Source organism: Anolis sagrei, chromosome 2 (assembly GCF_037176765.1).
Source record: "Anolis sagrei isolate rAnoSag1 chromosome 2, rAnoSag1.mat, whole genome shotgun sequence".
In the NCBI taxonomy this organism is placed as follows: Eukaryota; Metazoa; Chordata; class Lepidosauria; order Squamata; family Dactyloidae; genus Anolis; species Anolis sagrei.
This window is the reverse complement of record NC_090022.1, coordinates 30,173,084-30,190,298: the sequence shown is the minus strand read 5'-3', so window position 1 is coordinate 30,190,298 and position 17,215 is coordinate 30,173,084. Positions and strand designations below refer to the sequence as shown.

The window sequence follows — 17,215 nt, the reverse complement described above, 5'->3', positions numbered from 1 at the left end:
TCGTAAATGTGAAAAAAATTACAAAACATTAACGAATCGATTTCTGAAACAATAACGAATCGATTCGTTAATGGCGGACGCGACCGCGAAATACGCTAAAAACCTCCAAAAACTTCTGAAGCTTCCCTCTCCCTCTGTTGTTGACTGTTGGTGTGATATTATAATTTTTTTTCACTAATTAAACAAAAAACAACCATAAAACTTGCCCCAGACATGCGGAAATAATAACGAAACGACCTCAAAACAATAACGAAACGAATACAATAACGAAATACGAAGCATTTGCAAAACGTATTTAAAACTTCGTTTTTAAAAAAAATTGCTCCAGAATGGTTCGTTATCGTTTTGTAATTTAAAAAAATTAACGAATTATTAACGAATTACGAATTAACGAAACGAAACCGCCCAGCCCTATGACATAGATGTAACTTGTGCTTTCTGAAGTAAATAGAGAGAAACATTCATTATACTAGAATATGCTCAGACTACAGTTTTTCTGTGGCTCTTCCTTTCTGTCTGTTTTTAACCCCGTTCATTTTCTTGCTTTAGTCTTGTCTTTCAAAAATCTCATTGGATTATACCCTCTTTTTGGCCTCCTTTGTTAAACAGATTAAGAAGCTTTTATAATGAGTTGCCTACATGTGAAATTGTGCCTTAACATTACACAAACCAGATGTTCTCATTTGCCCACTCCGTCCTGTGGAACGATTCCGAGACCTACACCCTGAAGAAGTAGCGGACTTATTTCGTGCAACGCAACTGGTGGGCAATGTGGTTGAACAACATTTTGGTGGCACTTCACTCACCATTTCAGTTCAGGTCAGTTTCTGCCTCTACTGTGGCTTCATTCCACTCAGTATTTTTTTTTACTAGTCCTATAATCAGAAAATTATAGACATACAAATGCTCCCCAAAGAGGATATTCAGGCTTGTAATAAAGGAATGGTACTGAGCTGTAATCTCCTTTGTGTGGTAAGATTCATTGCTGCAACATGACAACAGAAAGTCAATATTATAGCTGGCTTAAATGAAAAACCCTGACTAATTAATAACTATGTGTCTTTTGGGACAATTCTACCAATGCTGTGTAACAAGGAAAATGTACAAATGTACCAATATGGCTTTGAGGGGTACAGAACTGGATTTGTCATGTCCTACAAGGTACCGTGTCCCATTAAGCGTTATATTTTCACCAAAACTAGTGGTTATGGTGAAGTTCTCTCAGTTCAGATCTGGAAATAAATTTCAGACACTTGAAAGATCCATTTCAGAAAAAAGGCTTTCTAAGCCCCAATTTTTGGCTGAATCTACATTGCCATATGGGCAATGTAGACCCATATAATGCAGGTGAACTGCCTTGAACTGCATTATATGGATCTACACAGACCCATATAATGGTCATCGGACACAGGGTCACCATGTCTGATGAGGTCCTCAGTCTCAGATAGTGGCCTTAAGGTATTTGTTGAATACAAAAAGAATGATATTTAGGGCTGCGCCTTCTGGCACATAAAAACACAGGTTGGATATACATGAACCCTTGTACCTTTGAGTGTATATACATTGTTGCTGTTCCCCCTGGCTGAAAGAATGTGACTTTGCACAAGATCACACCTAGTGCATTTCTGTGACTGAGCATAGATTTAAAATCAGATCTCTCATAGTCCTTGTCCAACACTCAAACTAGTATACCATCCCTTAACCTAAATACATTTGCTAATTCCAACTAGAATAGACTGAGTGAATGAACTTTGCTGATCAACATTTTTGAAGTTTTTCTAATTCAAGATCTACTCTAATAATTGGATTTAGATCAGTGTGTTCATGCACGTGCAACCTGTTTTTAGGATACAAGGTGCATACACTGAAGTAGCAGAGACAACTCTTAAAGATTGAATTCCAGGACATTATGAGCAACAAAATTAATAGAAGTATCTGCCAAGCTCCTTGGCCTCCACTGTATCCTGCGACATTAACATTAATGTCCACTATAACTGGATAGGAAATGATTTTATCCAGCTACAATGTAGAATTAGTAACTATTCTTGTTGTAATCCAAAGTACCTTGGAAATGGCCTGGAATTGTGTTGAACTAGCAACAGAAATGAAGCCATTATCTCTGTTGAATGTTGAACATCTAAGAATGAAAGATGGGACACAAATATTTTAAACTTAGGTAAATATATATATCAAGTATAAGGTCAGGGGTTCCAGCCCCTATCCTTAGGTTTTCATATATATGCTAAAGTCAGTGACAGCATTGCGGGGAGAGGGGTGTCGTAGGTGCGGACTGCACCAGATGACACCATCAGAGGGAGTAATCTCAAAGTGACAGCCTATATACAATTTATTGTTGTTTATAAAAATTCCCCTGTCATGAAAATATTTTTCAGAAGCCCAACTTACATGTACTGTATCAATATATTCACCAGGCTAAGGCTCTTTGCATAATTTATTTTTGAAGCTTCTAATGCACATATCAGAGCTATCATTATCACACAGTTACAATGACACTTTGAATCACATGGTTTTGTTAGTACATGCTACAATCATTGATTTTGCCATTACACTCAGTGATATACAAAAATTATGATTTACAAGTAACAGTAGTGCAAAAAATGTTACTAAGGGTTCTATATCATCTGGTATGGTAGGTCCATGGAGGTGATATCATGAATGGCTACACTCGATGACACCAACCTTAATGGTGCCATGCCACAGTGAATGACTAAACAGAGTGTACCATCATACACCATCAGTTCTATTCCGGCTTTCATCTTTGCAGTTCAAGTTAGAATTTAAAGCTTGAAAAAAATTGCTTCAACCCTCCATGAAATGGCAGCCTCCCCATCCGTGCTTATGACAGTGGGACATGACAGTGAAGGACTTGACTCATTGGTCACCTCTGACATCGCAGACCCTTTTTGTTTTCTTAAAACTGCATTGTGTGGAGAAGGCCACTTTACAGTACTGTGCCTGCCAACAACTAACTTGTCTTTTATAAATAGCCCCCATAAATCTTGGTGAGCACCAACATTTATTGGGAGCATCTGTGATATAAGATAGCGAGGGCTGGGGGAATAAATGTGCCAGCGTTTATTCCTCTTCCGACCGTAGTTTCCCATTCGATCAGGACTCAAAATAGAAAGGTGTCTTGTCCCTAAACGCTTTGGTGCCAAATCGCACCCATGAGAGTGCTATAAATTAATGCACAATGAAATTGGATCTAAATTATTAATGGCCAATATTTGTGAATACCCAGGAGAGCCTCATTGGCTGCCCTTAACTCCATCTCATTTTCTTTCTTTTTTTACTTTCCCCTCCTCCCTTCCCTCCTCCTTGTCTACAGGATGGTCCCGAAGCTGGACAGACGGTGAAGGTGAGTGCTTATTTTATTATGCAGAGTACAAATTAATAAGAGACAATTATGCGAACTAATAAAACTCAGTCAGCTGCAGCACATTGCTGCATTGCTATTTTATCCTTGAAGCAGGAGGAAATTCAGACTGTTTGGACACTGGGAAAATATTGGGTATATTCCTGTCTCATCAGAATTGAATGGGGAAGGGATTTTTTAAAGCAGAAGAAGAGTCCCTGCCGGATAAGCCTGGGATGGGTCAAAGTTTTATCTTTGTGTTAACTAGAACTCTGCAGAGATTGGAAACCTTACTTTTGGGAATTACAAATACACTCCACAGCCCACAGGGCCACTGGCCCTGTGATGTGTGAAAGTTCTAGATGAGTCCTCTTTCTATGTCCTCATAATTTTTTTCTTTTCTTTTTTTTTACTGTTGCCAATTCTGTCATATAATTGCCTGTGGTTATGTTATGTTATCCCCTTTTTGTCCTCCTCAGCCTGTCATCTAATTCTTTTCACAGCATTATAAGAGAGTTTTTTCCAGCTTACATAAGTCTTGAAACCTTTGGTTAAGAGGGTTCTGTGTGCTATCTATCCAAAGACAGATGTGAGTTCTGGGGTGTGTGTAATCTCCACCTTTTTATTTCTTTTGGAGAAAGATGTAAATCATTTGTGTGTTTTGTAGGGATGTAAATCTTTTGTCTTTTTCATCTTTACACATGTAAATCTTCGGTTGGTTTCTCCCACTGCAAGAAAAAGTAAATATTTCTGTGCAAATTTTGCCCAGAATTCATATAACTGCACAGAAATATGCACTGTTTTGTAGGTTTTGGACATCCCCCTCCCCACTGTTTTCAATCAGAATATAGTTTGTGAAATGTATATAGTCTTATTTGCAAATAAATAAATAAATACAGTTTTGCAGATGCCCCCCCCCCCCCCAAGTGGGTTTTGTCCAGAATAATTTTCCAAGACACATACAGAAATGTAAATGCTCTAGGCAAACATTCTCTCCTCTGAGTTATTTCCCCAAGTCTCTCTTTTTTGGCTAGGAGATGAAAAACAGGGAGTTTTCTTTCTATTCCTAGATGGGTCCTCATAAAACAAGGAACAAAAGAGTATTTAAATCCATTTTTAGATTATTTTTGGATGTGACCATATGGGCAATACAGTTGTCTTACATATGATGTATTTGGTGATGCATTCTGTGTTCTGGGACCATCTCCTGATCCTTGTGACTTTATAGGCTGCGACTTTATCTGGCTGTTCTAGTCCTTCATTGATGGATTGTGGAAGCATTTCAAGGGATCCTGGAAAGGTGCTTGCAACTTTATACATTTATATATTGTATACATTCTGGTTGTGTTGTATGCTTTCATCCCCCCCCCCCCCCCCGACAGAACATGCATTCAATGTGGTGACCATTCCTTCAGTGTACAGAGCCATACCTCTCGTCCTGAGGGGTGAGTTTAGGATTTCTCTGTTAAAGATCTTGTTAGGGCTGATTAAGATATAAGGTTAACAACTGACAATAGAAAATGGAAGCAATTCTCTCCCTTTCCATTTGCTACATTGACCTTATTTGTGCTACAGTTTTTATTGTCACCTGAAAATCACTAGCAGGGATGGAAGAAGAAATCTGTGTAGAGCGAAAGGAGAAATAGAGAGGCATTTAGAAGACTGACAAGGAAAGACCCACAAATTTCAGTAATGAAATTTCTTTCTTCATGGAGTTACCTTTACCTCTCTATTCATGGCCCTTATTTTACTCCTTTCTATCAAGTTCAGACCTTTGCTACCAAGTTCAGACCTTTGTATTTCTAAATTTTTGGTCACAGAAAATGCTGTTCTCCAAGAGGTTTATTTTTCTCATGAAATTTTTTGCACCATGTCAATTTTGCACAGAGTAAGTCCTGAACTACAAACAGTCTTTGCAAACTGCACACTTTTCTAAGCATTTTTCCACAGAGGGAGGAAAACTGCTGAACTTATTTGTTCCTTCCCTTGAGAACAAAATTACCAAGGAATTTAATTAAAGTTGAATGGCACCAATGGCATGAGTCACTCCCTGTTGCTGCCACAAAATGTTGAACCAGCTGCCAAATATTTCTAGTCATTTGGCTGTCAAGTTCTTGTTAAGCCAACAGTCAAGTTTTTCTGAAATAGGCATAGAAGCATAGAATCATAGAGTTGGAAGAAACTGCATGGGCCATCCAGTCCAACCCCCTGCCAAGAAGCAGGAATATTGCATTCAAATCACCCCTGACAGCCTCTGTTTAAAAGCTTCCAAAGAAGGAGCCTCCACCACACTCCACAGCAGAGAGTTCCACTGCTGAACAGCTCTCACAGTCAGGAAGTTCTTCCTCATGTTCAGATGGAATCTCCTTTCTTGTAGTTTGAAGCCATTGTTCCGCGCCCTTGTCTCCAGGGAAGCAGAAAACAAGCTTGCTCCCTCCTTCCTGTGACTTCCTCTTTCTTGAAGTATGGACTGGTTGGATCTTTTTGCAGTCCAAGGCACTCTCATAAGTTTCCTCCAACACCACAGTTCAAAAGCATCTATCTTCCTTTGCTCACTGCTGGCATGGAAAACTCTTTTTACCAGTAGCATCAGAGCCGTGTTTTAGCCATGTAGCAACATCCTCAATAATCTCTAGCGTGGAGGACTAGACCAATAAGCAATATTCTCATAACACCTCTACAGACATTTGAAGGACTGGATTGATTGACTAATCAGAGCCTTACACATCTCAATTTCAACCCACAGCTGGTGGTATTGACCTCTCTGTTGGATTCTGGGTTACTTGAAAATATATTCATGAGCAGTGCATTAGTTGAAAGAAGTACTCCCTTGAATGGCCATGAACAAACATATACATTATTTTGAGAATTCAGGGGAAACATCATTTTTTTATTATTATATGAGAAGCAAAGGCCACTAGATGTGCCCAGTGAATTGGAAAAGTGTTGAAATGTGCTTAGAGCTTCTTGTTTCATTGGTTTGAGAAAAGCAATAGGACTACCATGTCTTGCTGTTGAAATTGGAAACTCTCGAGTTTATAAATCACACATACTTATTATTTGAAATATGATTTACATATGAGAGTCTAAAGAGTTCATCAGATGGACAAAATTGCCCGTCTGATGACACTTGGACCTCTCTTCAGGTACTGAGCCCACCAGATCCCATCAAATGACATTGATCTAATTCCAGCAGGCCTCCATGCCTGAACAGAAGTATAAGAATTGCAGGAGGCCGTGCCAGCAACATGGAAGGTTTCCCATGTTGCATAGAAAACAACAAGAGAAGCCGGGCTGCAGCACTTTCCCACATGAGATAGGGTGAGGGGCAATGTGGGGTGTAGGGTGACAGGTTACCAATTCCCCCCCCCCCTTTGCTGGGCCCCACCGGAATCACCACAATCCATGATGAAACCTCCCACTATCACCTGGATGAGGGACCTCAATGTAATGAAGTCCTTAGAACATATCTTCAGTGGGCATAAGGGGGTCATACGGTGTGTGTACATATATGTACATACATAATCACCTCCATACTCTTCTTGGGATATGTTTCAATGTAAGACATACACAATTCACAAATGGGGAGGGGGTGTATTCCTCAAAAATAGCTTTGTCAGACTATGTGATCCATGAGATGCAATTTCCCTATCACAAGTCTAGAGCATCTAACAACAAGCAACCATTTTTAAGAGGAACAACAATTCAGAAGAGGAAGTAAAAACCCAGATAGTTTTAATGTTGAATTTAAACTATGTGCCTGTCCTGATCATAAAGATATGATTGGTAACATGATTTGAGGGAGGGGGTGCAAACCTGATTCTATTATTTACTAACTGTTGACAATCCTAGGATTACAGGTTTCTTCCAGTATAAACTCACTATAATTTATTCCAAACTTTTAGAAATCAACCAAACTGGAAAAGTCAGTGGGTTTTCATATGAGGGCTAAAGTTTGACTTGTTTTATCTGAAACATGGGATTTAGACAAATTCCCAAAGTGGTAAACAATTTCCTCCTGACTGATTCTTATCCAGCTGGTTTGGTCCAGAAATGATGAAGTCGATATTCTCTGCCCAGCTCTGTCAAATGGAACCTCTGCACTTTCTTCACTTTTTGGATCAGATGTGTATTTTAAAAACACACACCAGTGACACCAAAAAGAGTTGTACCTTGCCTGCTGAGCACTCCTCAGTTTGTCAGCCACATATGTTCAAGTGAATCCCATGGATACACGTCTGAGCTGTAAATGGTGACAAGGTCTAAGTACCTCCCTCCTTGAGTTCCATATGCTCTCATTCCAAGTTCTCTTAGTCCAACAGGGAACTGAGGTTGTCACTTGTAAGGTGGTGTAACAATTTCTGTATAGCACCATCTGTTACTATTTTTAAACAGCAAAGCTTGCCTTTTTTGTATTCTTTCCCTTTTTTTTCCTTTTTCCAAGTGGTATTTCTATTGCAAAGGTGTTTATAATGCTGAATTAAATCAGGACACCTTGATGGACTCCTGTAGGAATCTTATGGACTAATCAAACGGGCCACCAGATTTTCCATGCATCATGGCGAATCTGACAGTACCAATAGAGGGGCATGGAGAACTCATTGCCTGTGCCTCATTTCACCCAATTCACCCATTGCCCCATCCTGGCTTCCCCCTGTTGATCTTAATTCAACAAGGGAAGCCTCCCATGTTGCTGTCACGGTGACATATGCCAGTTGACCTTCCCTTTTTTTAACAGAGCCCCACCAGAAGTGGCTCTACATCATGGGATGGGAGTCAGCGGGGCTCCATCTAAAAGAAAAGAAGGCCAAATGGCGTATGCTGCCAAATAGCACCCTGTCTGATGAGATCAATAAGCAAGAGTGAAATGTCTTTATAGGTGCCATTTCCCCTGTAAATTATGTATTATTTTCTCTTCTTTTTCCTTTTGTTTCTGAGGACTACTAGTTTTGAATATTCAAAGTGAATCATGTCATTGTGCACTCTGAATGCATTAGAAGGATTGGTGTCCTCAATAACAATAGGGTATTAATTCAACTGGGCTTTTTATGGATTCAACAGTTCCAGTCCTTGAGCAATGAGAGCAGAAAAATCACCCTCTTTGTTTTTTAAATGAGAAGCAGTGCTGCAACTGGGGAAAGATGTAGTCCCTGGGATCATTCCCAGTATTCCCTGTTCAAAGAAAAAGAAGAGAGGTTAAGGCAGCAGAAAAATAGATTCGAGTGTGTGTCTATCCTGAGCCTCCTGCACAGGCAGAAATGCTAGAAAATAGATGGAAACAGCAATGGCATGTGAGCATTTTTATTAATAGAAATGGATGGCAATTCTCTAGTGACTGCATCACCCCACCAATCATCATCATTGGGAAGCAAACACTGTCAACAAAGGTCATCAGCAGGACATTGAATATTTGTCCCCCTTCCAGCAGTAACAAATCTCTGTGATCACCAGCTGCCAGCAAGTGTTTTGTGGGGCCTGTGGAAGCCACAGCGGGAATTCTGATTGTCTTTGTTGAACTGTCAAAAGGATTCAGAGACCATGGGAGGCTGCATGCTTCCGTCACTTGCAGCTGTTCTAGAGGGTCTGGACAGGTCCCAGCAGGCCTTACGCTGGCCATGTAAAACTGTCGTTGAAGACCAGACTGGGAATAAAAAGAGGAGAGAATTGTCAATAGGTTTGCCTGAAAGACAACTCTGTTGGTACATAATGTAAAAGGATATGCAAGTGAATTCAGATACTGTGTAGGATACTGAACGTGGGAAAGTAATGGGGAGCGCAGAAAAAAAGAGAATGTGGCAGCATCTTTAAGACTAACTGATTTTTATTTTTGCATGAACTTTCATGAATGTAAACCCACTTCTTCAGATACAGTTCAGAGTTATGATAAATGCTCGGTTTTAAAGCATATCTACACAGTTCTCAGATCCAATAGGGTCCAGAAAGAGGCAAATTGTGATCTTTATCCTGAATTTTCAAGGGACTACATAATGCAATGTAAGTCTTTTAGATTTTTATAGTGGGCAATGTTGATGTGTCCTAGAAATAAATCTGCTGACCAAAACCCAGTTCTTCAGGGTCCAAAACTCTCTCTGAGAAGATTTCATTTGTTATATGTGCAGTACCAAAGTAACTTTGTAAATGTACTGTTCCATGCTTTGTTCATTCCTCTGCTAATGGATTCTAAATTCTAAATATAATACAGTTAATTAGTTTCTCTTCTTTGCCTTCCTTTGTAATTTCTTTGTTCAAGGGCTTCAACCTGCAAATCACTTATGTCCAGGAAGGTTCTTCTGCAACTGGATATTTTGGATTTTGCTATTTCTAATTTTGTGTCAATCCTCTTATGAAGAGGGTTGTATTATTCTCAAAAACTGGTTGCATCTCATTGAGGATACATTTATATGATCTTAGCTGGAAACCCCAGTGCCGCAATGGGTTAAACCCTTGTGCCAGCAGGACTGCTGACTGAAAGCTTGCAGGTTCGAATTCGGAGAGCGGGGTGATCTCCTGTCTGTCAGCTACAGCTTCTCATGCAGCAACATGAGAGAATCCTCCCACAGGATGGCAACATCCTTGCAGATGGCCAATTCTTTCACACCAGAAGCAACTTGCAGCTTTTCGATCGCTCCTGACATGAAAAGAAAAAGCTGGAAACCATAAGTGACCACTGTAGGCCTATAGGTGTGCCATCATTTTTGTAGTAAATGGTCCTTGTGCATTAATCATAACTAGTCAATTTGTTTCTTTCAAGTGGATAGTGTGGCTTGAGATATGCCTCTTATAAATTCAAGACTTCTGCATCTCTGTAGGAATTTTTTTTTTCATTCTTGTATGGGAAAATGAAATAAGCCAATATTTATATTTACTCTTTTATGAAGGAGCAACATTTGTATAGTTCCTGACTGTGGGAGTTTGAGAGAATAAGTGGGAAGGTGGCTGTTAAATAGAAAGTTTTCCCTTTTGGCTGGAATTTTAATCTGAACCGGGGAAGAATTATTTTCTCTAAAAAGAGCCAAATATTTCAAAGCTTGTAACTTATTCTGGACATGGTAAACTTTATGAGGATTTCTATTTCAGTGGAAGAAGAAACTATTTCCCCACTTTTCAGAATATTCATTTCCTAATGAGTGCCAAAATATGTAAATGTCATGATAGTCACCTCACATAGTATGTAGACATGGACTGGATGAAACCATAAACTCCTGGATGCTGCCACTTTACACTGTTTCTAACCCAAAAATCTGAGCTGATTCATGGAAGGAAGTCTCACAGACATCTCAAAGCTTTGCAACTTCTGATGATTTTCCTTAGAAAAGGGAAGGTGGCCTTTTCACTGCCACCATCCCTTGATACCAGAAGCAGTATAAAAAAATCTTGGTTTGATGGCTGCAGGAGACAAAGGAAAATGAAAGCAGTGCAATGATTGATAGATGTGACACTCTTTGAACTGAGAATACTGTGGGACTGTGAGGCAGTGATAAATGGAAATGATGACTTGGATAATGAAGTCTGTTTTAGAAATATCAGGAACTGAAGATCCCTGGAAGGGAAAAGGGACCAAATGCCATTCCCATAATTCTCTATGAATTATGATAGGACTTGAGACTTTTTTGCTCCTACACTATGGAATGTTATGACACTTTCCAACACCGGACCTACCAAGTAATATAGTGTTATAGAGTCCGCTACATTCCAAATAAGAATTCAAGCAGGTCCATTAAAAAGGTCTTGTGTATGTTGTGAAAGCTATCCATTTATCATAGTCATAGATCAAGGCAAAGACCAAAGTATGGATCTGAAATCTTTCAGTGAATCTTGCTCTTAATTATGATCTTTCCATCCAAACATTCCTACATCTTTCAATCAGTGAATTGCAAAACTTGTTGCTCATTCAGAACATAGGCTGTTTTTGTGATTATATCCCACCTTTATATACATCTGGAATTCAATGTGTCTTTCAAAGGGGGAAGCTGGTACTGGTTGAGTATCCCTTCTCTGGAAATGCCAAACTTTCCAAAATCCAGACTTGTCCAGAGGGCTGGGATAATTGCACCTGAAGTACGAATAAGCCTTCAAAGGGAATTTTCAGACTCTGCTGTGGTTACCAAGGAAGACTTTATATATTCTGCTAGAGAACATGTAGACAAATTCATGTTCTGCATTTAAGATGTGCAATAATACTGTCTTTACAAAGTAAAGTAGACATTTCTTGGCATTCTCGGCATGAAATAGTGGGTTGTAATCCCTCTCCCCTAACTGTGTCCCCTCCAGTTTATGCTATATTTGATTTATTTATCTTATATGTCACCGTTCTCCTACAATGGCACTCAATGTGGTTTTCAATCACATTAATTAAAGACATTTGCAGTCAAATTTTAAAACAATTAAAATATAGTCATTTTAAAATCAATTTAAAAACATACAAAAATTAAGAGAAAAACAAAACATCCCAATACAATATACCCACCCTTTCAAGATGAAAAGCATGCTTCAATAAATGTGTCTTTAGAAAGATTACACTTAAGTGAATAAAAAAATATAATACACCTCAGCCAGGTCTGTAAGCAAGTATGAAGATGTAACTAGTAAAGTTTTCTCATCCGTCTAACTGCATTTTATTCTGCTACAAGGCCAACGTGGGAAAGGAACTACTGTAAAAATAGATTTGGCTTTTTTTGAGATTTATGGAGATGTAATCTTGGCTCCCATTTCAAAATTGCAGAGCAAAACCTTTCTGTTACCTGATGCAGAGCCTTTTCATATCTAATGCCATGAGTTCAAATCCCATCTTATGTTGCATGAAGCAGCAAACTTAGCTTTATTTTCCACTCAACGTTTTGCATGTCATAAAGGCTAAGTTTACAGTTGGGTAAGATTATGTTTGATTGACAGAACACTCACAAGAGGTTGGGAATTTTGATAGCAGAATAGGAAGTGGGCAAATAAGGTCTTTCAAAGTGGCTTTACAGTGTACACAGCAAATGCTGTGCTTGTATACATGTATTCCCACAACATCTAGACAGTTTTTTCAAGCTGTTCCAATCTGATCCATGAAAATCTCCCTATTTCACTCTCTATTTTTCCAAAAAGAAAAAAAGTTTCTTCTGTATGTGTAGAGGACTGCTTCCTTGTTTTTTGCAAGGTTCCAAAAAAAAAAAAATTCAGAGTTTGAGACACTGACTGACATCTTGTGCAGTAGATTGTAAACCAGGTTTATCACCTCACATTTACCATTTGCAGGTTGGACTTTTTCAGAACTGTGGATTTGATTAAAACATTCTCTTTAGGAATCTCTACATCCTTCAACATGACTCTATGGTCAATGTCTTCCAGAATCTGACCATAAGTTCATTCTTCAGAAACCTACAAATTTCTAGGAATGCTAGTTCCTCCATTGCAATTTTATGAGCAACTTTCAGTGATTTTTGCATTTCACACAGATTCTGTGCAGCTAACCTAGCAAATGTGGAGGGCAAACTGAATATTTGTTAACATAGGAACACGATCCCCAAAATCTTTTTCTGCACCCCAACCGAAGGATTCCCAATGCACTGCATTTCTGGGTAATGGGAAATTTTGGTTACAAGATGCATTTGGAAAAATGGTTGCTGCAGGATGCTGGAGGATCTTTCCAGTTGCCTGCTCCCAATGTATCCCATGGCCAGAAGATGACTGCAATCATAATTTCCCATCACCATCTATGCAGCACCTTGAAAAGTCCTCACTTGGGAAGCTGCCTGGCTTATAAGGTAATGTTTTTCATGGGATGACATCATCAGACTTATCTGCAATGATAGAACTCAATTGTTGTAGTTACGTCTGACAATGCAGCAATTCCATAATCTGATGAGGTGGGATTTTGAAAAGCAGAAAGGACTGCTAACTATAGCTTTGAATACATTGTTTTAGGAATTCCTGCAGGTGGTTTTCAAGCTTCATCATAAGTAATATTGGGTACCTGCATAAATGCATTTGGTTAATAGATGTTTTTCAAAATTAAAATATTTTCCAAGTCACTTAATGCAAGGTGTGTGTGTGTGTGTGTGTGTGTGTGTGTAGAATTTCTATTGCAAATTGTAACTTGTCTCCCATTATAATTTTTGTTGTTTACATATTGCCTCTTTTCATTCGTTTATCTTTTAGCAGCCCCTGAAGAAGGCTGTTAAATATTTCTGGGCCAAAAATGTTGTGGACTATTTGTAAGAATAAAATAATCTTTTCCCATACCCTAAGACTTTAGGTGCATCTACACTGTAGAATTAATTGACTTTGATACTGCTTTACTGTCCTGCCTCAGTGCTATGGAATCCTTGGATTCATCGTTTATATGGTCATCTCTGGACTGACCCTGGATTAACTTGTCAGTGTAGGTATGACTTGAGATTATTTCTGAGAACACATTATTATCTTTTATCATGGCTCATTTTGGAATCAGGGAAATCAAGAAGATATGTACTAGAGTACTAAGTCAAATTGACGCATGCAATACAACTAGAAATCTCTCATCACATTTCCCTTTTTTTCTTCCCACATTGTGTTGTCTTTTCTGTTTTATATGACAGCTTTCAAATGTTTAACTTTGACATAATCATATGGGACTCTTCACTTTACAGCCCAATCCCACACTTCTGTCCCTGTATATATCTGCTGCCAAGTCATATCAGATTTTGTAATAAACTGCCAGCACACCAGTTGGTGTGCACCATTGTGAGTACTGATTTGTCACCTTGAGATGTCTTGGAAAAGTCTGTTTTTTATTTATTCATTGAAACTATCATACTCCTCCTTTCTGTCTTAAAAAGCCCTCCCTTAAGGCAGATAATAATCAATGTAAAACAAATGGGAAAACATTAAGGTAAAATAAAGCCCTGCTGGAGCCTCAAAATCCAACCAACAAGGCCCTTCCCACAATACTCTGGAAAAGTTAATTGGTCACAATGGCAGACCAATAACAGGGAATCCAGGACACCTTTGCAAAAGGAATCATGCATTTCTGGCATGATAACCAAGGGCTGCCATGCTAACATACACATGCACATGTAATATTGAAATGTGTCTTCTTATGTACTTTGTGGTCCTGGATGGGGAGATGGAGCTTAATGTTCTATGCAGGTAGAACTCCTGCAAAGCATACCTTGGCCCTGGCCCCTAATTTCACAGCTGTTGGTGGCCCATGGAGAACAGACAGTGGTGAAGAAAGATCTATGTCCTTCATGCACTATGACAAAAGCACCCTCTGAGATCTTGTAGAACTCCTTCAGAGTCCCAGAGCATGATATTATCATAGGCCATTCAGTTTTAGTTTAAGAAGAATTTACCAACATTTACAGGTTGGTTCTTGTGGGTTTTTTCGGGCTATAGGGCCATGTTCTAGAGGCCTCTAGAACATGGCCCTATAGCCTGAAAAAACCCACAAGAATCTAGTGATTCCAGCCATGAAAGCCTTCGACAATACATTTACAGGTTGCTTCATATATATGATAAAAAAACTTTGATATATATTTTAAAAAACAATGGAAGGAGAAAACAAAATGGCTATATTGTTATATTTCTATTGGCAACAGATTACTGATTCAGGTGCCATCTTCTGTTCCATTTACATTCACTACCATATTTGAAAATGCAAACCAAAATGCATACTCTCCAACTGTCCTAGTTTGGCAAGATCATTCTCTTGTCAACTGCTTTTAATATGTCCCAGTTTCTCTCTTCTTCCACATTGTCTTCAAATAATTTATATTGTTACAAACTGAGTTTAAAAAACTCAGTGGTGGGAGAGGGAATTTTGCCTTTCTCAGTAATCACAGGCAAAAGCAAACTGCTGCAGCCTCACTTAGCTTTTGTGAGTTTTTTTCATTAATAGCTTTTGTCATCTTGAACACACATAATATTGCTTGGCTGCAAGTCTCCCACTTTTCATCTGTGAAATATTGGAGCATATTAGATGTTAATAAGTACACCAAACATTATTGATTATTAGAATGAATGTTTATCCTGAATTTCTTGGGCAAGAGGCCACTATAGACAATAACATAATCCAATAATACAAATCATAAGAATGTTTTTCATATGTATGCTATGCTATAGTCATAGAGCATTCAATGTATGAACAAAGTTTGTTGAAGTTCAAAGTATACTACACAATGATTCAAAATACAAAGTCTCTTAACACAAAATCTTCCTTACATGAAACTTTGAACTTCAACAAGCTTTGTTTGTACATTGAATGCTCTATGATTATAGCATACATATGAAAAACGTTCTTATGATTTATATTATTGGATTATAATATTGTCTATAGTGGCCTCTTGCCTGTGTACTTCGGGGAATCCTTTCTCTGTATTATCTTGTATTTCTCTCACAATTAGTCTTCAGTTTGGACCTCTACTGCCCTATATCCTAGGATTTCATACCAGATTATCTGCTTATCCCAGATTATCTGACAGTGTAGACTTATATAATCCAGTTCAAAGCAGATAATTTGGGTTGGGATCCTGGGTTATATGGCAGTGGCGATCCAGCTTCAGTCTACTAGGGACCTAGGATCAACACCATACATCTAAAAAATGAACATGTTTGTTGTTTGATAGTTAGCTCCACTGCTGTGGCAATACAATCCTCCATAGTTTGATTTTTTGTGGATTTGATTATTTACAATGTTCTTTCTATAGATCTCTAGGCTAGAGCTTTCCAATAATTTCATGTTGGTGACACAGTCATTCAGTTTTCATAGAATCATAGAATCATAGAGTTGGAAGCCTTGTGGGCTATCCAGTTCAACCCCCTGCCAAGGAGCAGAAAAATCACATTCAAAGCACCCCTGACAGATGGTCATCCAGCCTCTGCTTAAAAGCCTCCAAATAAGGAGCCTCCACAATTTTGCTAGCAAACTGGAAGTTATAAGATATATGGGTACATACATAAACTGCAATAATGAAATGTATGAGGACACAACTTTATTCATGGAAATCTTTCATTGATATGATTGATTGCCTATTTCACATAGACTCAAAGGATTCTCATTACGTTTCTGCCACACACGTATATATTGCAACTGACACACTAATGTGTCAAGACACACAGTTTGGGAAGCTCTGATCTAGACCCTCCAGCATTACATCCACAAGAGTTGCACTAGATGACCTAGAGATTGTTATAGTTAATGCCTTTTTAGGAATCTCTAGGTCCTCTGGTGAGTTTCTGTGGGCAACAACTGGTAGATGTCATGATGGAGGACCTAGTGCAGTGGTTCTCAACCTGTGGGTTCCCAGATGTTTTGACCTTCAACTCCCAGAAATCCTAACAGCTGGTAAACTGGCTGGAATTTCTGATAGTTGTAGGCCAAAACAACTAGGGAGCCACAAGTTATTATTATTATTATTATTATTATTATTATTATTATCTTTATTTGTACCCCGCTAGCATCTCCCGAAGGACTCGATGCGGCTTACAAAGGACAAGGCCTCAAAACACAACATAACAATACACAACCTAAAGCAAATTAAAAACAGTTAAAGCAATATTAAACAACAAGCAATAAAACAATACACCAAGACACAATAAAACCGGGCTGGGCCAGAGTAATGGGTACAGATTAAAAGTGCTGACGTGACGGGTGGTATGTAAGGATTATGGGGTATGTAAGGATTACGAGGTAAACAAGTTGAGAACCACTGACCTAGAGAATCCTAGAGAGATGTTTTCTCAAGTACATTTTTATTTGTGGCCTTATGCCCCTCATGTCAGTGAATCTGGAGGACTGATTTTACTTCCCCAAATAAGGGCAATATATAGGATTATTTATATGGAGTGACTTTTTGCTATAAATATAACTAACAT

At 38.6% G+C, this 17,215-nt stretch overlaps 1 protein-coding gene across 3 annotated transcripts in view; it reads left to right on the top strand.

Annotated features, from left to right (window-relative positions):
- Positions 1–17,215, top strand: part of FHIT (fragile histidine triad diadenosine triphosphatase) — a 939,513-nt gene that overhangs the window by 659,507 nt on the left and 262,791 nt on the right. For all 3 annotated transcript variants that reach the window (XM_060766458.2, XM_060766457.2, XM_067465536.1), the window contains exons 3-4: positions 674–819; positions 3,350–3,379. In XM_060766458.2, coding sequence (XP_060622441.2) covers positions 674–819; positions 3,350–3,379 — 176 coding nt within the window. The remainder of the gene's footprint in view (positions 1–673; positions 820–3,349; positions 3,380–17,215) is intronic.